Here is a 22,306-nt window from a genome sequence, read left to right on the forward strand (position 1 = left end):
CACCCCGCCCCACCTGCCAGCCAACCAAAAGCTTCCTGTCACTTAGTGACAGTTCCCGCTCTTTTCCTTTTCCTGTTCTCTTCCCGCGCTTTTCTTCTTCTGGTGACTCAGGAGGTCACATGCTAGTTCACACAAGCCATGCGCAGCTGTGCTCCTTCGTGACCCCACCCTACAAAGCGCTGAGACTTGAGATAAGCACTGGCCCACATCTCAGTCTGCTGGGCACAGGGACCAGCCTGCAGGGCTGCAGCTAGGCTGTGAAAAGATCTGGAGAGAGGGAAACTAGAAACCGGTTTTGAAGGACTAAGGACAAAGGAGGGAGGAGAAGGAATTGTCTTGAACACATAGCCAAGTTTCAAATCTTTCTGTGGTCCGGGCCATCAGCAGGAAGTGATCAAGTCTTTCCCTCCCTTGGGCCACCAGCATCTAGAGGAGGAGCTATGAGGCGGGCTGCTGCTGCTGCTGCTGCTGCTGCTGCTGCTGCTGCTGCCAAAGTCCTTTCCTGCTACTTGGCCCTGCTGTGCCTGCTGTCTGTCTGTCTGTGTTCAGGGACAGAAGGTGAGTTCCGGGGATCCCTTGGAGGGAGAGGGGAGATAGGAGGGCTGCAGCGATGGGGAGGAGGGGGAAACACAGTTTGTCAGTGTTCAAGGCTACCCTGTGAATTTCCAAAGCCTGGAGTGGGGGTTGGGGAGCACAGCTGCCTCTGTCTTGAGCTAGCCAGTGAGTGACTTCCTGGGACAGGAACCTGAGGGGAATCCTGGGACACAGTGTGGGAGGACAGGACCTCCTCAGCCCAGAGCCTCTTTCCAGAAGAATCTAGGACCCAAGTTCCTTCAGGTCCTCACCCCACCCCTCCCCCTCTCTACCAAGACTGTCTCTCTCCTCAGGAGTTCTCTGGCCCCTTTGCTTTTGAACTTCTCAGTGTGCTTTGCTAGATCCCAGCACAAGCAACCAGCAGCTGCTCCCCAAATTCACACACCACTGTCCCACTCACAGAGGGCTGTAGGCCCTGCCTTCACTGAGTGACAGCACAGTTAAATGGTGCTTAGTGGGGCATAAGGATGCTTCTGCCCCTGCCCCTGGGCCTGTCTAGACTCCTTCCACTGGGTGCAGGTCAGAGAATGGTGTCTGTTTAGACAGAAGTCAGTTTTTCTGGAAAAGGCAGGTCAGGAATACTTCCAAATTGGCAAGCATATTATATGTGTCTCTGTATCAGATACTCAGTCGATGACTAGGAGGCCAGATTTTCTTTCCTTTTTTTAAAGATTAACATATGTTTTACTTTCATAACACTGATGATGGCCTCCAGTTCCCAAACACTTATTAGACAAGAATACATGTCCATTTGTGCAACTTAATTTATATTATAATATGTAAAATAGTGTTATCAGTTTTAAAATTTTAGTTAATCTTATTTTATACTCCAGATTTTATCCTGCTCCTGGTCCACCCTCTGAGTGTTCTCTGTCCCACATCCTCCCCTGTCCTTGGCACCGAGCCCGGGAGGAGGTCCCCACCTCCCACCCTTCACCCAACCAGACCTCCTCACTTCCTGGGGCCTCTTGTCTCTTGTCTGAACCCAGACCCAGCAGTTCTCTGCTGTATATGTGTTGTGAGCCTCATGTCACCCTATGTACACTGCCTGTTTGGTGGCCCAGTATCTGGGAGATCTCGCAGGTCCAGGTTAATAGAGACTGCTGGTCCTCCTACAGGGTTGCCCTTTTCCTTAGCTTCTTCCAGCTTTTCCCTAATTCAACCACAAGGGGTCAGCAGCTTCCATCCATTGGATGGGTGTAAATATCTGCATCTGACTCTTTCAGCTGCTTGTTGGGAGTTTCAGCAGGCAGTCATGATAGGCCCCTTTTTTTCCAGCCTCAGTAATAGTGTCAGGCCTTGGGGCCTCCCCTTGAGCTGGATCCCAATGTGGGCCTGTCACTGGACCTCCTTTTCCTCGCTCTTCTCCATTTTTTCCCTTCAGTTTTTTTTGGAGAGAAAAATTATGAATGTTCTGTGTCTGGGAATTTTTGGATTTAATGTTTTCTGCGCCCAATGTATCCATCTCTTCTGTGGTATTGCCCCTCATGAGAATCTCCCTTCCATTGCTTGAATTCTGTGTGTGAAGCTACCTCTGTTCACATTCCTAAATTTTTCACTCACAGAATTCCTTCAGGTTTTGTTTTCTGTATTGTTATATTTCCATGTTTGAGTCTTGAACAGTTTTATTTGTTTCCTCCAACCATTTGTGTTTTCTTGATTCTCTTTAAGGAATTTATCTATGTCCACTTTAAGGACCTCTGTCATCCTCACAGGGTTGATTTTCAGGGCTTTGTCTTGTGCTTTCACTGTGAACTGTGCTGGGATGTTCAGCACCTGGTGTGGTGCAGTAGCTGGGCTCTCATGGAGACCGACTGATTGCACTGGCTCTCAGTGATCGTGTTGTTGCCCTGGCATCTGGGTGTGGGATAATTAATTATAGGAGGAGGTGCTGATGTCTGGACTGTTTTTTCCAGTGGGTGTTTTGTTCCTAGGTTTCTCTTTTCTCTCTGGATTTTTGGAGAGTATGATACTTGTGTATTGTCTGTTTCCCTGGTCTGCTCATCTGGTGTGTTCACAATGAATGATTACTGGTATTGGAGGTGGGATAGTGGATGGAGCTGAAGAAAAAAGGGTTGGAAGAGAATGTCTTTTTTGATCCCTTGGGGATAGGGTGAGAGAGGAAAGGGAGGTCAGAGCTGGTGTCCAGCCACAGAGGTTGAAATGAGAGTGTGGGATTGGATGTCAGGAGCAAAGGAGAAAGGTAGGTCCACCTTCACCCTACTTCTTGCCCCAGGAAAAGTGATCTTTATGTTAGCAGGGTCATGGGCACTGATGGAGCTGGGGGTTGTAAATAAACAACTAATAGGGTAAGGTAGTCAGCCGGGATCAACTGTGGGATCAACTGGAGATGAGAGCCGGTGGTTGGGAAAGGGAGAGCTGCCAATGATGTTCTAAAGAAAGAGCCAGGGAGGTGACCAGGGTATTGGACATAGGGTACACACAGGGGAGAGAAATCTGCAGGTAAGTTCCATACCTCGCTTTTGGCAGGTGTGGCCTGTCAATGTTGTTTTCACAAAGAGGCTTTGTCCAAAGGTAGGATCTTAGTTGTCATCAGGAAGAAATTGTAAATATTCAAAATTGATGAACTTCACTTTGGGTAAACAAGCACCGTTTTTGTTTATTGCTTCCATTTTGTCATTGATGTCCTCTAAAGATTTGGGTCCCTTTGGTGAGTTGTGGTTGCTCTCCTACACTCAGAGCAGTTTTGATGACCTTAAATTGAGGTTGAACTGTTAGTATTTCCTGTGCTAGTGACCTCTGCCTTTCAGGCTGTAAATGTCCTCACTGTAAATGTCTCCTGTAAATGTTCTCATTATAGATGTCTCCTATTGATGTACTGACTGGGACTTGATAGGTCCATGTCTTCAGGTTTTACTGCTGTGAACAGACACCCTGACCATGGCAGGTCTCATAAAGGACAACATTTACGTGGGGCTGGCTTGCAAGTTCAAATGTCCAGTTCACTATCATCAATGTGGGAACTTGGCAGCATCTAGGTAAACTTGATGCAGACAGGGCAGAGAGTTCTACATCTTCATCTGAAGGCTGCTAGTGGATGATTCACTTGCAGTCAGCTAGGAATATAGTGTTAAGGCCCAGACCCACAGTGACAAACCTACTCCAGCCAGACTACACCTTATAGAGCCCAAACATTTACACATCATCACATTCTACTCCCTGTCCACCCTAAGCTTGTTCAAGCATATGAGTCTAAGGGAGTCACATCTAAACATAGCATAATGCAAAATACAGTTAGTCTAACTTCCAGCATCCCCATAGTCTATAGCGGTCTCAACCATGTTAAAAGTCCAAAGTTAAAAGTCTGTTCTGAGATTCATCCAATCACTTAGCTGTAATTCCCAAAGCAAGACAGGAGACCAGCTGGGCAAATTCCAAACTCTGTATCTCCATGTCTGATGTCAAAGCAGTCTTAGATATCTGACTCCTTCTTCACCTTTTTTGACTGCAACAATCCTCTTTCTCCTGAGTTTGTTCCACTACTGGTTAGCAGCTTCCCCCAGCAGACAGTCCATGGCTCTGCATCTCAAATTCCTCAGGGTCTCCAAGGCAACTTTATCAGCTTCTTGTTTCAGTGTCTGGGATCCACACATGATCCTCTGGGCTCCTCCAAATGGCTGGCATCACTTCCCCAGCTAGGCCCTCTGTACCACTCTAAGCTCAGGCTGATGCCCTCACTGCCACTGCTGGTTTTCTTGGTGATAATTCTATAGTACTGACATCACCAATGCATTGTGGTCTTCCTCTACAAGTAGGCTTCACCAATAGCCTCTCTCAGGCTCTCTTTATGGTGCCAAGCCTCAACTACTTTTCATGACCCTGTCATTCCGATGTTATAAACTGCATTTAAAGCTGTACCTTCCCCAGTGTCCTTCCATGGCCTCTCCCAGTGACAAACCTCAGATGCTCCGCATGACCCCTTCATGCTTTCAAAACCAGTACCTCCTGCATGACTCTTACACATTGCCAAGTCCAGCTGCAGCACAAAGTGCAAGCTTGGCTATGTCTGGAAACAGCTTCTTTGTACTCCCAGAAAACACTTTCCAGAAGATTTCAACTCAGTGATGCTGGTCTCTCCTTAATCACTACTAATTTCTTAGCTCCAGCTAATCAGCATCAATTGTCCCAGTGGTCTCTGTTTCCCCTTGACTGTAAAGTCAGAGCCACATGGGCAAAGCTGCTGAGTTGTACTGCTTGTAGGGGCTCAAACATGGCCCTCTTATTCTTACTGCATTATCATTAACTTCCTCTTTTTCAAATTCTTCATTGTCTATGCTTCGTTGTCCGGGTTCTGGCTCTGTACATTGACCTGGAACTCAGATGTGTCTGCCTGTCTCCTTGGGATAAAAGGGTGTACCACTGCTGGGTAGGACCCTGCTCCAAAATCTCATTCCCTTAATCTATTTCCTAGAAAACAGTAATTGATTGGCTCTATGTCACATCCTGGTGCCCCATTAATACTCTAATCATATATTTTATATATTTTATATTTTTTTCTAAGCTTTCTACACTTGTTCAAAATGTTCTGCATGAGACTAAACCAGAGAACAAATTCTATGATGGGACTGAGACTTCCTTTGTCAATGCAATTAATATAAATCTCTTTCCTTAGCCTAACATACACTTTTCAGATAAGGGCAAAAGGCACCCACATTCTCTGGGCCACACACTGAAATTCTTCTCCTTTGAAACCACTTGAGCCAGGTCTGCACAGTTCAAATTACTCTCAGCAAGAAAGTCTTCCGTATTCCTACTAGGATGGCCCATTAAGCCCCATTTAAAACTTTCCACTGCTTTCCAAATCCAAAGACCCCAAATACCCATCCTTCCAAACAATAGCATGGTCAGTTCTATCACAGCAGTAACCTACTTCCTGTGTGATCTTCTGTCTTAGTTAGGGTTTTACTGCTCTGAACACACACCATGACCATCGTAAGTCTTATAGCAGGCAACATTTAATTGGGGCTGGCTTATACGTTCAGAGATTCAGTCCATTATCACCAAAGTGAGAGCATGGCAGCATCTAGGCAGTCATAGTACAGGCAGAGCTAGGAGTTTTACATCTTCATCTGAAGGCGGCTAATGGAAGAGTCACCTCTAAGCAGAGAGGACTAGGGTATTAAAGTCCACACCCACAGTGACACACCTATTCCAATAAGTCCACACCTCCTAATAGTGCCACTTGCTGGCCCAAGCATATGAAAACCACCACAGCCAAAATCACAAGGTACCACAGACAACCAGAGTCCACCAGGTATCCAGCTCATATGAAGAAGCACAATCTTTATTCAAACTGAAGCTCAGACCTTCCAACCCCTCTAATGCAGTGGATGGGTGTCTGAGGTCCATAGTTGTTGAAGTATTGCCTTTGTATCACAATTACAGCAGGGTGCTTTCCAACTTAGCAGTTACATGATTGGTTAACCTTTGAAATTGTAGTGCAGTACTGGGCGACTTGTAATGCTATTCATATGGCTTGTTTCCATTGCTCCTGCTCTCCTGATGCCCAGGAGGGAAGACAGAATGATGTTGGTAATGGGTTCTTGGTTAAATTTCTTCAAGGGTCATGGGTGAGGTGGGTGAGAACATCTTTTCCTGAATAGTAAGTCACCAATTGAACCAGAACCCAAAACTCAGAGGAGCCTTTTGTGTTTCTGTGTGAATGCATGGAGTTAGGCCAGTAGAGCAGGCCTGCCAGACATCTGGCAGGACTAAGAAGTACCCATTACTTTATCTCAGGGATTAGTCTGGTTACAATGGTTGTGGGAGTATTCCCCTGGTATTTCTCGGCATACACATAGCCCTAGCACTGTAACTGATCCAGGTAGGTTGTGTCTGTTGCCATCTGCAGTGGCTTGCTTTTGTGTATTAAGAGACTGAAGCATTGAGAGAAATGCCTTCATATTAAGAGGGTTTAACATTAGGCAGAGCCAATAATCACGAGTGAGGTCATTATGGCTAACATTCAAACCTCATATGTGAGTTCCAATAGGGGAAGGGGACTAGGTCCTTGCTAGTCTGAAGGTTCTGTGTCTGGACCTCAGAGTGTGCAATCCTGTTGGGTATTCAGGTAGACCCTATGGTGATGGTGAGGTCACATTTGTGGTGTGGCTTAGTGTGGGGACAATGCTAGTTTTGGTCCCAATGGTCTAGGAGGAACAATGGTTCTCTGACAAGACACATGGAAAATAGGTCCCCTGGTCCTAAAAGTGAGTTAAAATGGGTCCTTAGCACCCAGGTGTTTTCTTGTCCCTATGCCATAGCTGCTTTCCTGATTGGGTAAATTTTATAAAGATGGGATTACATTATGTTGTTTATGATATTGTGGGATGAACAAGTTTCTTACCAGGCCAAATCCATCCATAAGTGAAGTTTGGGATGGTTGTCCTGTCTAGTTACCTGAATAAAATTGTTCTTGACTGGATTTGCCCACCAACTATCCCCCATACTCACGCACTACCATGATCCACAATAGGAATAGCGAGCACCTCCCCACTGAGGTCTCCAATTCTTGATTCCATTTTTATGGCGTGGACAAACATAAAATTAATGTTTCTTTAGGTGGGCGCTAGGCCAGGTACCCACTAAAAGTCATGGAGGTCAAAGATGGGGTAGTGATACCAGGTGCCTCTGGGGGCCACCCTATGTACCTGCTGAAGGATGTTTCCCGTGGTGGCATTTTAGATGATTCAAGTCAGGTTATAAGGCTGGTGAGGGTTGTAAGAGGAGGAGCAGTGATTGGTTAAAAGCAAGGCTATTAGAACTCTAAGATTTGCAGTTCGGTTTCAAGGGATTGTCTTTGTGCTTGAAGACCTGCTATCTGCCTGTGATGTCCTCTGGGTCTGAAGAAAGATTTGTGAGGCAATAGTGGATGTGGATAATTGAGGTGGCAATTCTGTCTGCCTTAAGTGTGGTGGGTATAATCAGCACAAATCTGTAAGGTCCTTTACGGGAGGGTTCAAGACTCAGGTTCTGATGTCTATTGAAGAGCACCCAGTTGCCTGTAATTCATTATGAGCAGTAGGTGGAAGAGCAGCCTGAGAGATGGCTCTCACTTAATGCCAGATTTCCTTCGGGATATAAGCTGGGGCACTGAGCGAGTCAAATATATGTATATAAGTGACTTCAGCTAATACATCTGATTTGAGCTGAGGAATCATGGGGGGCAGGGAGGTTTCTCCCATACATACCTTGCAGTCAGTCCCAAGATATAGGGTGTGTTCCTGACTGTATGGATCATGGACGACGGAGAGCCACCAAGTCCCTGCCAGTCTCCATTGTTAATTTGGCAAGGGTCTCCTTCAGTGTTCTACTCATCCTTTATAACTGTTTTGAACTTTGTGGCCTAAACGTACAAGCTACTTCCTGTGTTACCTAAGTAATGAATGATGCAGTAAATATTGAAACTGATGTATATATGCAGACATGGATGTGTGCTTGCTGTTCACCACCCACCCAAGTGTTTTGCATTTAAAAATGAATATCTCTCTCTCTCTCTCTCTCTCTCTCTCTCTCTCTCTCTCTCTCTCTCACACACACACACACACACACACACACACACACACACACGCACACACACACACACACACACGCACACTAACTTATTTTTACAATGTCTTAGCTAGCTCAATGGCAGGGCCACTCCCAAACCTCCACATGGCTAACACACTTCTCTCTGATATTTCTAAGTTAGCACTTACTAAGTCTATATTTCACCTTTCCTGTCCTGGTTCCATCTGGGCCGCCCTCCCATGGGGCCTTTTTCCCTTGACAACAACATTTCGGCAGTCTCATCTTCTTCAATTCAACCTTCCCTGTGTGGTCCATCCTACACCCCTCTCCTGGAGGACTCGTCTCTTCTCTCTCTCTCTCTCTCTCTCTCTCTCTCTCTCTCTCTCTCTCTCTCCCTCTCTCTTTCTCTCTCTCTCTCCTGCATTTTTTTGCCTAGAAATCCTGAATGTCCTGTCTCTGTTACCCTGCTGATCCCTTCACTAATGGCAACTTTATTTCCCAATCAGAGCCAACTGAGGTCAGGCTTCCTTTAGCCTACCTGTGTGACACTGCAAACAGGGTTTGATCAACATAATTAGCCAAGAACACAGGCCACTAAATGCGAAGGCAGGGCCATTATCAGAGCTCAACATTGAAGGCATACCATACCCAGGAAGGATATCTTCCAATACATTTTGATCACTGTTTTGCCCTTTCTTGTGTCGGAAGAAAGGCCTCAGTCCATTCTGAGAAAGTATCTACAGGTACTAATGTTTGCCTGTATCCATTCCCAGTCCTCATGTAGGGCCTTGTTGAAGATAGTGGGCAAATTCTTAATCACTGGGTAGCCAGGTCCACAAAAGTTGTCCATTGAATCCTTCATCAAGATCATGCATGCTATTTAAAATAAATAGCAGCTTGCTGTTAGGTGCTGGGGGGAGACTGAAGAAAGCATCCTTCTGGGCTTTCTGTGGCATTGGATATTGTTTAACCTGAGGTGGGGTGGACCCTGGTTTAAATTCTATCCTAATAGGGGCTCAGTGTCCTGCTTGTCCCATTTCCCCAGTCCCTGACTGGGAACTGTGACAGCCATGTGGAGACTCCTTCTCAAGTAGGCTTTAGTTTTGTGTGTTTACAGTCATCTACTAAAGATAATGTGAGGCCTGTATTGGTGGTCCATCTTGACCTGTGAAGGAATCCTAATCTGGGTAGAACTTGATTTGGGCCTGGATAATGTATGGCAAGTCACTTCCTAGTTGGGGTAGGGGCATCCAGGCATGACTAGGATAAGGTGGGATACCCATCCCATCCCGAGGTCTACTATACTTTGAATAGTCCGTGTATATTGATTTGATGCCTGTGGCCTCCTGTATCCATGACTTTTTGCTTGTTGGTTTTCCATAACCCGTTGAGGGGACTGAATGTTGGGTTCCTGTATCTACTTGAAACTTGATGGGTTACCCCTCCACTTTAATGGTTACTCAAGATTCAGGGAGGTGGTTCAACCACCGTCTCTCCTAATTGCTCAAATATTCTAATTACACCAATTTGGTTTGACCCACTTCTGGTAATTTTGGGGAAGGGGATTTGTTTGGGGCAATCCTTGATCCAATGCCCTATCTTCTTACACGAGGCATGTTGGCTCTTTTGGAGTCCGGGCTTGTGCCTTGTTGATAGTCTCTTACCATTGTTTACTGCCTGGTGTAGCAACTGCTGTTGTTTTTCCTCCTGAGCGACAACTGTGGCTTTCAGCAGGATTTTGGCCGTGTTCTGTGTTTGTTGGGCATTGGAGTAGGCCTGTTTGTCTTTGAGGCTCTGAGTTATTGTACAGTTTCTCTAAGATTGCTAACAGTTCCTGTACAGACTTTTCCTTCATCCTATCTTCTTTGTGTACATTATGATTTATGGTGCTACTTGATTGATGGAAGCCATCATCACTGCTGATGTGTTCTCTGTTGACTCTGTGTTCACTGATGTGTAGATCTGGAATGCTGCCATAATTCTCTCTAGAAAGGCTGCAGGGGACTCCCTATCTTCTTGTCTAACATCACCTATTCAAGCCAACATAGTGGAATGACCAGCAACTGCTAGGAGACACACCCCATACTTAGAGTCTGAGGATAGATCTGTAGTTTTCCCTTACCTTCAGCAATGGTGAAGTAAGTCCAGGTTGTGCCTGGCCAAAGGTAAAGATGTGTCAATTATCAATGGATTAGTTTTCACCTGGAACTACTTCCTGAGACTCACTGGTAAATCTTTCCCTCTTTTCTGTGGTGAAGAGAATCTGTCTCAGATGCTGACAATCATCCCATGTAGATTGGTGGGTAAAGATTACCATATCCAGCAGTTCTGTAAGGGCCCTGGCCTCTCTGAAAATTTCAGGTGCTGATCTTCCTAATATACAGATAACTAGTAGAGAAAGGCCTTATTGTAAGGATCAGTTTACTCTGATTATGTGGGGTCCCTGTGGCCCTAAGGGGGAGTGAGGGTCACAGTGGTGTTTGGTGTCTTGTGACTAGCATGTTCCCTAGCAACCTGTCCCTGTGTGGAGCAGTACTGGTTGTAGGGTTGTGGGTCCAGTCACTAGTACTGGTAGAGGGCAGAAGAGGAGAGAAGCAAATCTGCATCTTCACTATCCTGCAAAACAAGGTAGAGTGGTGCAGTTGGTTTAGTTTTCTGTCTTTTCTTCCTAACCACTAGGATGTGTTTCTGTCAGGTGCATGGGTCAGGGGTATATGAGTTCCTGCCAGGTGGTGATGTAGCAGACTTGTTCTGAGTGGCTGGTCTGACTATAGATGACATCCTTGACTTTCTTAACATAAGGGGTCCCAGGTTCCTTCATGTGCCCAGCCAACATGGAATGCTGGTAATTCCCAACCTGCGAATAGTGTTTAGTCTTTCCATTGTACCTTCTAACCCTAGTTCTAAAGTCCTTATACCTGTCCAGGAAAAACATTACAGGGAGGCAGAGCATCTGGGTCTGTCCCATCCTTCTAACCTTGAACACAAGAAAATAAATCAGAAACAATACAGATAGCCAAAGAACACAGAGGTATGAATGCCAATTAGTATACAATAGTAAAAGCAAAGTTAGATGATGATGAAGTGGGTACAACCTGAAATGTCTATCTAAAGAAATTAGGGGATCCAATTCCTTACTAATGGGTCTAGGAAGTCTCTCAGTGCTGCTGAATCTTGGTAAAGGGGTATCAAGCAATATTCTCTAGTCTCCTGTGGCTGTGCTAACTCACCTGTTTACAGATTTGCTGGAGAGAAAATAGCCAGATAGTCAGAGAAACAATATCCAGAGAATAGTTCCCAACTAGTCTTTGATTTACAGGTCGGAGACCCTGTGTAGGGGTCATGGAAGTATCAAACGTGTCCCCAGATGCTATGCCCAGAACACAAGGTTCCCATAGACCACCAGAGTCCACCATGAATTCAACTCACATGCGGAAGCAAAGAGTCTTTATTCAAGCTTGAGCTTGTACCCTCCAATCTCTCCAATATAGTGCATGGGTGTGGGAGTTCCCAAGCTGGGGAAGCCTTGCCTTTTTATCACAGTTACAGCAGTGTAGATGCTTTCCAGTTTTGGGATTTGTTAACATTTGAAAATTGTAGCTTGGAGCATTCCAATGGGCTATTAATGATTTTACCTTGCTATGAGCAATTATGAGTAACTTAAGTAATCAATTTCAAAACCTCTAGAACATTAGGTTTTCCTCTCAGGAGCCGATTGTCTGTTACCAAGGGTAAAGTGTCTGTTCTTAGGAAAGTCACTGCTGTTGAAATGTTAGGCTGGGCCCTTCAGATCTCCGTTCTTCCCTTCTCCACCCTCATTTGCAGCACTGGGTTCTCTCTTCTTGGTGGAACCTGGTGTCATCTTTAGGCACAAATCCCTTTTCAAGGCTCGAGAGAGTTTCTCCCAATCACTGTGCTCGACTTCCATCTCCCTCCAAGGAGAAGTTATCTGAAGCTGCCAGTGTTGCTTTAGATGGACCGTCTTCATGGTCCATTGCTTCTTCTTCAGCCACACGCAGTCCATCTATTGACCCAGCTCCTAAATGCAGTTTTTCTTAGAGAAAACTTGTGCTTCTTCTTATCGTATCTACTTTAATGTGGGGGCCTTGTTCGCTTTTTGTTCACAAACAAATTGAGAGTTCTGGGGCTGCAGAGGGTTCATTTTCACGTCCATCAATCTTTTTAATGAAGTGACCAAGAACCTCAGGCAATCAAAAGGGATGAACTCAAAAGTTCAGGTGTAGGAGTTGAAAGAAAATGTGAAGATGAGAATTAGAAAAGGAAGGGGAAGCAGTGGGGAGAAGCAGAGTGAAAGGTGGTTGAGCCTGTATATATTCAGCAGGGAAGGCAGGGCTTAGAGAGATTCTGTTCTGATACCTCCTTTTATATTTTATGATGAATAAGTATACTGCATTATGGATAAACGCTCCTTTAAGAAGTCCCTTTAGTAGACTGGTTCTCAGTTTCATGTGGTAGATTTGGCTCAGTGTTAAACCATCCATGGGAGCATGTGTACAGATGCATTTTGCTACTGCTTGCCACTCTTCACTCTGCTTAGTACAAATGCCCCCTTCATATTGTACTGTATGTCTTCTCTTGCTGCTGAAAGACCACAGACCATAAGTGTTCTGAGATATGAGAACTGGCTTGTGTGCTGATGTCCTTGTGCAGGTTATAGCCTGTCTTAGAATTTTATTGATATGATAATATGACCACAGCAACTCTTATAAAGGGAAGCATTCATGTTGGTCTGGCTAATGGTTCAGAGGTTTGGGTGAATGTCATCATGGCTGGAAGCATGGAAATGCACAGCAGACAGGGTTCTAAAAATGTAGCTGAGATTTCTATATCCTGACTGGCAGGCAGCAGGAAAAGAATGAAACACACTTTCTCCAACAAGGCCACCTCCTAATAGTGCTGCTCTCTATGAGCCTATGGCGGCCATCTTCTTTTGAACCACTAAATTCCATGTCCTGGCGTTCAAAGGGTTTTTAGCCATGTCATAATATGGAAATAGATTCAGTCCAACTTTAACAGTCCCCAAAGTCTCCAACACTCTCAAACTTATCGAAAAGTGAAAAGTTAAAAGTCTCCTCTGAGATTCATGCAATCTCTTTACTGTAATCCTATGTAGACTAGAAATAGAAAAGCAAATCACATACTTCCAGTAAACAGTGGAAGATATACAATTCTACTACATTTTCTGCTCAATAGCCAAATGCATATCTCTTAAAGTTGTGATTTAACTAGAGAGGATCCTATTTATCCAGTGCCCAGATTAGGATCACCAGGATTGGCACTAGGTAATATGACCATAGCCAGCAGCTTCACATATGTGTCAAATTGCAGTTTTCTCCAGAAAACTTCTCTGGCACACTTAGGACTCAAGGCAAATTTGCCATGCGTCCTTGAGATATCTTCCTTTCTATAAAAGGTGTTCTCTCATCAGCAAGAGTAGAAGTACCAGTTGCATAGATGGCATTTTCTACCTACATACTTAGAAAAAGACACTTGAGAAAAAGTCACTTCAAGTGTTTGCCAGGTAGGTCCTCCTGGTAACATTGTGTGAATCTGAGGGCTCTAGAGTAGCCTCGGAGGGTTTTACCAGACTAAGGCAGTGAAGGTAGCCCAAGGCTAAGGATCTAGGCTCTAGAGTAGCCTCGGAGGGTTTTACCAGACTAAGGCAGTGAAGGTAGCCCAAGGCTAAGGATCTAGTTGTCCCCACCAGTATATCCATAGAGTGCTGAGTTCACAGAACATGAATCCTACGTACTTCTCCCTGTTTGTAACTCATCTACATATTTTTCTCACAGATACATACTATATCCGTTTCAACTTCACTGTCAAGGATCTTTCTTTACACTGGTATGAAGGACTGTGTTCAGTGAATGGAAAACCTTTCCTTCAGTACAAAGACAACCAGACCAAGCCTTTGGATAATCTGGGAATGGAGGTCAATGCCACCAAAGCTTGGGAAGATTTGACCCAAACCGTAAAAGGCCTTTTAGAAGAGCTGAATAAAAATCTACATAACATGAAATCATGGCCAGTCAAGACCAAGGGTAAGACCAGGACATGAAGCAAAGACAGAGGCTATCAACAAGAAACAGGAAGAACATGCTGGGTGGTGGTGGAATGCCCTTTTAATCCCAGAACCCAGGAGGCAGAGCCAGGCAGATCTCTGAAATCCAGGTCAGGCTGGTCTACAGAGAAGGTTCCAGTACAGATAGGGATACACTGAGAAACCATGACTTGAAAAGAAAAGAAAAAGAAAAAAGAAAGAAAAAAGAGGAATAAGCAGGTGCAGAGAGAAGGTTATACATGTATTTGTATAAAAAAAAACCTGAATATTGATTGAACCTGGAAGTACAGGGCTCCTCAGCTGTAAGAAATGGCAACCCATGGAGGAAAGAAAAGAATGTGTAGGGGAAGACTTGACAATTCAGAGGGTGATGACTCTGTAACGTTTGGGAAATGATGGTGTTGTGTGTCATTTTCAGGTAATCATATCCTAGAAGGCACCCTGGTACTCCAATATGAACAAGGAAGACTCAGTGATAGCTTCTGGACCTTCACCATTGATAGACAACATTCTTTCTACTTTTATCCAACAAACAAGTTATGGGACCCACCTCAACATAAAGCCAACAGTATCATAAGGGAATTTGAGAATAGCATTGATCTTGAAGACCATCTCTCTATGTTCTCCATGGGAGATTTCAATAACTGTCACAATATGTTCTTAAAACTCTGGAAGGAAGTGCCAAGTAAGTCTTTAGGTAGATTACCATGAGGAAATGTCCACAGGGTGGGAAAGGCATGGCAGTTCTGCGGAAAAGTCTGATGACTTCCTGTGTGGATGCCAGTATGTGTGCATAATGGAAAAATCTGATAGACTTTGGCAGTGATTATCTGGTGGTCTTCTTCTCTGGAGATTCCTGGTGATCACCAGGGTTCCTCTTTCCCATCTCATTTCTCACCGTTTCTCATTCCCTATTAACCAATGACATGACATTAAATGGACTCTCCTGGACCAACAGTCTGTATGCATCACTCTAAACATCCAGGTTTTTCTCATCCTCCGTTATAGCTGCCCTTCCATCAGCCCCAGCATCACTTTTGAAGGTGTCACTGTTTTTGTCTGGCACAATTAAGCACCACCAGTTGTGTCAACCACAGTAAATATGTCACATTGCTTGATGGTTCAGTAGACATTCGCTTTCTTTGATAGTGAAACAAACTCTAAGGACCTCTTACACACACGTCCTAGTCATCTTTTTATCCAGGGTATGGAAAATAGTTGTCGCACAGGAGTTCCTTGGACCTCCTAGAGGGGAAAGTTACAGATGGAGGTGTGGTTTTAATCTTCATGCATATGTTTTCTGATTTCTTTTAACAGGATCAACAATAACAGCCCAGGATATAGCCCAGCTTACATCTGCCAACACCACTTCAATTACAGGGAATGGTACCTCTTCTGTATCTGACAGTCAGCATTTAAAGGCAAACTGGAGTCTGTTTATATTATTGATATTAATTCGTTTTATCATCTAGTTGGCCAAGAGACTGGACAAAAATACGGGTAAGGAACATACTAGGTCCTCACTCTTTTTCTTGGTCATATTTGTCGGGTAACAACATAGAAAAGGTGTCCAGGGGTTTCATCAAAGTCACTCTCCATCACAGTGGATCCCTGTCTACTAGAATGAAATCTCAGCTTAGTCTTCAGACCCTACTCCACAGTAGTGTTGGAGATAAAAATTGTTGGGTACAGGAGGCTCTCAGGGTCAGCATAACTCTGCAGTCAGAAGAGAATGAAACATGAAAGTCCTCCTGAGTGGACAGAGAACCCGAGAACCAAATATCCATATAAGATCAAGAAAAACTGAAATGAGGTATTCCCTCCTCAAAATCAAAAGAGGTTCCCCTAAGACTGTGATTAAAGTCTGTTTTTCTTCTGAGCATGATGTGCTCCAACGCAATAATTCTTATACCTAGGGCCAAGTCTGTACATTAGTAGCACCCAGCTTATTAAGGGATAACAAGTGATCAGAATGAGCAGACTATTCAAGGAGTTGGTATTGGGGGACCAACCTGTAATTCCACCACTCAAGAGGCCAAGGTATAAGGATCACCAAGTTCAAGATAAGCCTAGGCTGCATAGTCAATCCTTGTCAAAAGAACAAAGAAAAGAAAATCCATTCATTTATCTTGCTCACTCTACTGAGCCACAATTCCGTGCATGTGGAATTAAGATTTCAAGGTCCCTGTCCTCTGAAGTTGAAGTCACTGTGTCCATGCAGGTAACATGAACCAAGTGCTCACTGCTGTCATTGTTAGATTTGCCAAATATTGTCTAGAGTCAAAATAGAGGCCAGTGATGAAAAAGCAAATGGTCTAACTATTTTAATATGAACTCAAAACGTTTACTATATGCACAGGCTGGTAGAACATTTACATCTAATATCAGGTCCCTCAGATACTTCAGCCAATATAATTATTTTGAATAACTTTTATTCCACAAAAAACTTAAATCCACCTGTATATTTGGTTCGACCTACAATTCCAGTAGCTGGAAGGCTGAGGCAGGAGGGTTGCTGGAAGAATTCAAGCCTGTTGTGGACTATATACTAAGCTGAAGGCCAGCCTAGGCAATAAAGTGAAGCCTTGGCCCACCCCCAAAAGATGAAAGCTAAAAGCCCAGAAAAGACAGAAACACTGGTATAATTTTCTAGCCTTTCATGTAGGCTGATTTTTTCATGTTTCCTAAATTATTTTAATATTTTTATTCACAATGATTGTTTCAGTACACTTACAACTCCAGCAGCATCTGAGGTCTTAGCATATCAGAGGTTAGAATGGCAGAAAGGTCTAGAAGGAAAGAGGAAAGAGAAAAGAATTGGTCCACTGACTCTGTGGTCTGTGGTGTGGGCGAGTGTCTGAGAGAGGAAGGAGAGTGGGTGCTGCAGCTGATGCCCAGGAGCTCACTGTAATCCACACCTGCTTTTGTCATAGGTGCTCCCTGCTGCTCCTCTTCCTCTGCAGTCTGATCTTCATCACCAGCTGTCGGGTGACACTTGAACATTGACTGTGACTTCTTCAGCAAAGGAAGCAAACACATTTCTGATGGCATCTCCGAAATCTGACCTGTTGACTACGGACCAAACTGGTGGGATCCCAGGAGACTGGTGGCTGTCAGAGCCTCATGCATGAGGGCATCAGGGTGCACTAGGCTGTTGCCATTGGCGCCTTCCTCTTGCTCTAATCCTTTTCCTTTCTCACTCTTGCCTTATCATTGTGGGGATAAAACTGGGCATGGCTCTAAATTACACCTCACTCTGCAAAACAGGGCTTGCCCTAAGTGACTCCATTTTACAAGCTGCGGGTGGCTGTCTCCTGAGTGCAACGCAGACAACGGAGGACATGACACCTCACTTTATACTCAGACACATTTCAGCCCAGGGCCATTGATGACTGAGAAAGTGAAAATTACCATAATCTCAAAAGTAAGAATAAGTCACCTGTACACTTATCAAAATGAGTTGGAAGCAGTGAGAATCACATGTACATATCAAATTATATCAGAGAACCAGCTCAAGGATTTATCTCACCCTCACCTAGACCCTAGAAGAAGCCACCTAACTCGCAATGGTTATGTCAACACAGACTTGCCACCTGGCTAGCTGGTGTCAGGGAACCTGCAGGCCCAGAAGTCTTGTCCATCTTAAGAAGCCCTCAGCTCCACCCACCCTGCTAATGTCTCCTCCTTGAATCACTGTCTGACAGCTCATCTGCTGCTCATGCTAATGTGGGTCTGCATCTCACCTGCTGGATCCTCAGTCTTGCACCTCACCTGTGCAGTTCACTCAGTGCTGAGGCCTGGTGCAGCCCTGCAGCTCTCCATGAGCTTCCTTCACAGCTCCTCTAACCACCTGCATTCAATCTGTCTGTGTGTCTGTTATCCCTCTGTCTCAGGCTCTACTCTGGTCTCTTTAAACTCCAATGGCAACTTGTTCACTCTTCTGCAGCCATTCTGTGATCTAAGGCCATAAGATAACTCTGTGGTGTTCAATGTGTGATCTGAGAGTTTGTATTAGTAATTACGACTGGACAGAGAGCCCAGGATGGCCAGGAGCCAGTTGTCAAAGGTAATTAGGACTACTTGTTAATTACAGGCTGTGAATTGGATGGAGGTTGTAAGTTAAGGCACATATATTTTCCTGGCATAGCTCACTGATTTGGGATTTCATACTTCATAGTATAACAATCCAGTGAGTAAATAGTCCATTAGCAAAGAAATTAGAAATACATTTCTTTTCAAATGAATGTAGTATCTGATTCAGAAACTTCAGCATCCCTACCAAACCCTGGTCAACAGAGACTAAACTTGCTCCATTGACCCAATGCCTGCCTCACAGCCCAGTGAAACTTCGCCCTCTTCAGTGTGACATCTGAATGGTGTGTTAGGAAGGGGAGAGCCTTGCATCTGTCTCCCAAGAGGAGTGCGTTAGCAAAATAAATAACGAAGCAGAAATAGAAGTGAGCAAACCTCAGCTCACACATCTATGATTATTAATGTATACGATGGATATAGAAGTATACCATACTACGAATTCATACTGTTCGAAAGAAAACTAAGAGAAATATTAGTGTCGGTGAGAAAGATGGGTAACAGACTACGTAATAGACAAATCCTCAGACGATGCTGCCTCTGATGCAGCATCATCGATCTACAGAGCACGAATAAACATGTGACAGTAACAGTCCTAGACTAATTGTCACTATCTTGACAGTAGCATACGGGAGCATAGCAAAGGCATAGACACGTTACATTCAGCAACTGAAAATTATACATACGTTTCAGTGAGGAATGAGGGACAAAGAGACAACTCAGTCATACAGCGCTCATGCTTTTTGAGAACCTGAGTTCCCTCCCCAGAATACGTGAACACTGTCGTGATACATGCTTGCAATCTCAGCATAGAGGACAGAGGGAAAGAGAGAGAGAAAGTGGGACAGAGGGGGTGGGGGTAGAATATTGCATCTCTGGGGCTTCGTCATCAGAAGGAATAGTTCAATTGGTGAGTTTGGTGAGTTCCAGTACACACTGCCTCAAGACACCGTGCACATGGCGTCCTGAGTAGTGACAGCAAAAGGTAATGTGTAGTACCCACATGTACTAGTATATGAACAAACATACACACAGGAAAAGATACACACTATGGACCAAAACACAGCTGATGACTTCCCGATATGCATTACTTGGGAGATGGAATGGGGCTTTTTAAAACTAGTCACAAGATCTTACCCATTCTTGGTTTCTGGGCCATTTCATATTTGTATTATAATAGATAAAAGGGGCCCTGCTTGTGTCTTCTTAGATGATAAGGGTCGTCACACCATTGTTCAACCACTGGCTCAAGGTGCCGGAGGGGGTAGGATTCACCCTCTAATCGTAGGAGGTATCATGGGAAACTTAGACTCCAAGCACTAGACCCTGATTATTAAGAGAGTGTATTTTGATTTTATTTTTGACAGAGGAACTCTTTGAATCTGCATTGCTGCCCTGAAAGATGAGCAGATTATATTGTGGACAAATGATGCAGACCACTTTCTCTTGGAAGGGCTTTACTGCTGAGGATAGGACATTGAGAGCCCTATGTGGGGATGCTGAGCTCTTATCGGGTCCTAAGACCATAGAACTTAAGAGTGATCGACCAACATTTTGGAGAGGGAAAGGACTGTTGTTGCCTGAGTTGAAGGTCAGACTGTAACATCACTCAGAGGTCAAGTGGTCCTCGGTGCTTACTGTAGGTGTCGGTGTAGATGGCCGTGATGGACAGCCCTGCCACAGCACTAACTCCATCACAGTGACTTCTAATCTAGACCATAGACATCATACTGGAGGGTTAAGTGAGACCAGCCAAAGTCACCAAAGAGTTAAAACCAGAAATAGGCTGTGAGCAGGAATAAATAATTGTAGCCCACAGTGATTAAAGGGGGAACTACCTTTGGTGCTTTCAGCATAGGCAGGAGGTATGACCATTGTGACTGAGGAGGAGAAATCCTAGAAATGCAGAGATAAGGGGTTCATAACTTGACATACAGTCCTCAGGTTATTGTTGCAAATTAGAGTCAGGGGGTGTTTGATGTATATTGTACCAAACCTTCACTGAAATAATGAACACGAGTCTCCACGATGCTCCCAGGAACTAGCTGGTTGAGCCTTTGCAGGTTGAGTCCTATTAACTCTTCAGATGAACCCTCAGTGACAGGCCTTGTAACAACTACAGTTGGAGAGACGAGCAGGACCTGTTAGGACTGTTTCAGACATCACCCATGGCTTCCTTTGTGACCTGTGGAACAAATTTAAGATAAACTTAATGCACTGGTTTAATAACTGGAGATTATCCTAAAATCGTGGAGTCACAGTTTGAGCTGTGCTTATCCTATTGTTCCGTGGCAGTCTTGAGTAGCTGTCCAGTCATATACAAAAACACAAGAGTCTCTTCCCTTAGGGAGAGCTCAGTGTGGAGAAAAATCTTCTGTACAGACATCATGGGTGTTGACAGACATAGAGATGGGAATAATTTACAATTAAATGACGACTAGTTGCTGCAAAAGGGTTGATACAGAGTTTGGAATAATTCAAGATCATAGATGAGAATTAATTAGAACATGAGGGCATTGGAACTTCAGTTCTTCCAGTTGAACCTGGTACTCTTGAGAATCCTGGTTGTAGCTGGTAGATTTATAATTTTATATTATTCCTGTCTGTACTCTGCTGGGATTTTAAGACCATGTAGATGCCAACAGCTTTCTTTTGTTGCTGGCAGTTTCTCTTTGAAGGTTATTTTCAGGGGTGTTGGAGACATTTGGGGGCCCTTTCTCTTTAGTTTCTTATACTCATCATTTTCTGGACAAGGATATTTCTCTGTGAATCTGGGACTCTGGGGTCTCCATATCCTCTCTGAAGCTGTCATATTGTTTTAGAGCTACCCCACTGTCCTCGATGCTAGGACATGGCCAACCTGGAGGTGAAGGTGAAAAATCCTTGCCCTCAGCCTAGCCCTTTCATTCTCATTGCTTTAGCCCTCTAGTGGTAGCCATTGCAATCTCAGAAAGACAGTTACACCAGACTTGAAGAACAAATAGTGGTTTTAATCTGTTTCATAGCTTCATGTGTGACCAGTTCACAGCCAAGGATACATATGAATATCACCAAATTAAATTCAAGGATTTCCTTAAAACATCAGGAGGGAGTTTTGCAAATATATTTTAGGAACTTGATTGTGTGGTCCTCAAGCATGAATTAGAAGATCACTTTGTATCATAACATCAAAAGGTTAGATACTTCAGATGAATACATATCGTAAAAACACATATTAAATCAATCTTAACTCTGAGAAGACTCCATTGTTAGGAAGTTAAAGTTGTGACCCACTCAGTTATCTTAGTAAACCAAACATGTAATTAAAAAGCTGTTTTAGAAACCCATACCACTTTACATTGAGTGTCCTAAGCCTTGTGACATACAAAAACGTCTGCATTTTCAACATCTCTTACCCATCGTGTAGAGTGAAATGAACTTTTTGTATGAATCCCTCTTCCCATGAGCTTATTCTCGCCATCAGAAATGCATTTCTTTGCTTGCATCTGTTTATGGGCTGCTTCCTTCCTTTGTTAAATCCAGATGTACTTCAGGTGTCTTGTTTTCCTGGAAGGTATAAAACCATGAAACAGCAAATATCATGTTTTGTCTTTTACAAAATGGAATTAGATCCACATTATTATCAAGTGTTACACTGTTACTTGTTAATGTGCTTTTTACTATCTGGCTTTAATAACCATGTGACATTCTTTGTTAAATGCTGATATCTCCTTTTGCTTAACAAATTTAAAATAATTCAGGATGTTAGATTTGCTTGTATTTCATGAATTAAAGGAAATTTGAACTAAGTTTGCATATTGCATTTTCTTGTTTGCTTATCCATCAATTTATGTTAAGCCTTTGAGGGAAGGATGCTGTCATATAAAGATAACCACTTAGCATATATCTGAAGGTGTAGAACAGATACATTGAATGGAAGATGCAGGCAGCACCTGGATCAGGCCACAGAATGAAATAAGAAGCATTGCTTATGGGAACAGGAGTTCCCAGAAAGATGCTCACCCACGA

General features: G+C 43.9%; 1 protein-coding gene across 2 annotated transcripts; it reads left to right on the plus strand.

The window, feature by feature from the left end:
* Positions 1-212: 212 nt before the first annotated feature.
* On the plus strand, positions 213-22,083 carry Ulbp1 (UL16 binding protein 1). 2 transcript variants are annotated; one of them, XM_087604550.1, is made up of 5 exons: positions 213-558; positions 13,941-14,189; positions 14,628-14,894; positions 15,527-15,709; positions 17,143-22,083. In XM_087604550.1, exons 1-4 carry the CDS (start codon positions 441-443, stop codon positions 15,679-15,681), a joined length of 789 nt encoding a protein of 262 aa, XP_087460676.1. In that variant the 5' UTR covers positions 213-440; the 3' UTR covers positions 15,682-15,709; positions 17,143-22,083. The 2 variants fall into 2 exon arrangements, 1 of the variants encoding a protein (XP_087460676.1); XR_015648962.1 differs by lacking the exon at positions 13,941-14,189 and having other exon boundaries at positions 422-558.
* Positions 22,084-22,306: the final 223 nt, after the last annotated feature.

This window comes from Rattus norvegicus, chromosome 1 (genome assembly GCF_021556685.1).
Source record: "Rattus norvegicus strain SHRSP/BbbUtx chromosome 1, alternate assembly SHRSP_T2T, whole genome shotgun sequence".
Lineage (NCBI taxonomy): Eukaryota > Metazoa > Chordata > Mammalia > Rodentia > Muridae > Rattus > Rattus norvegicus.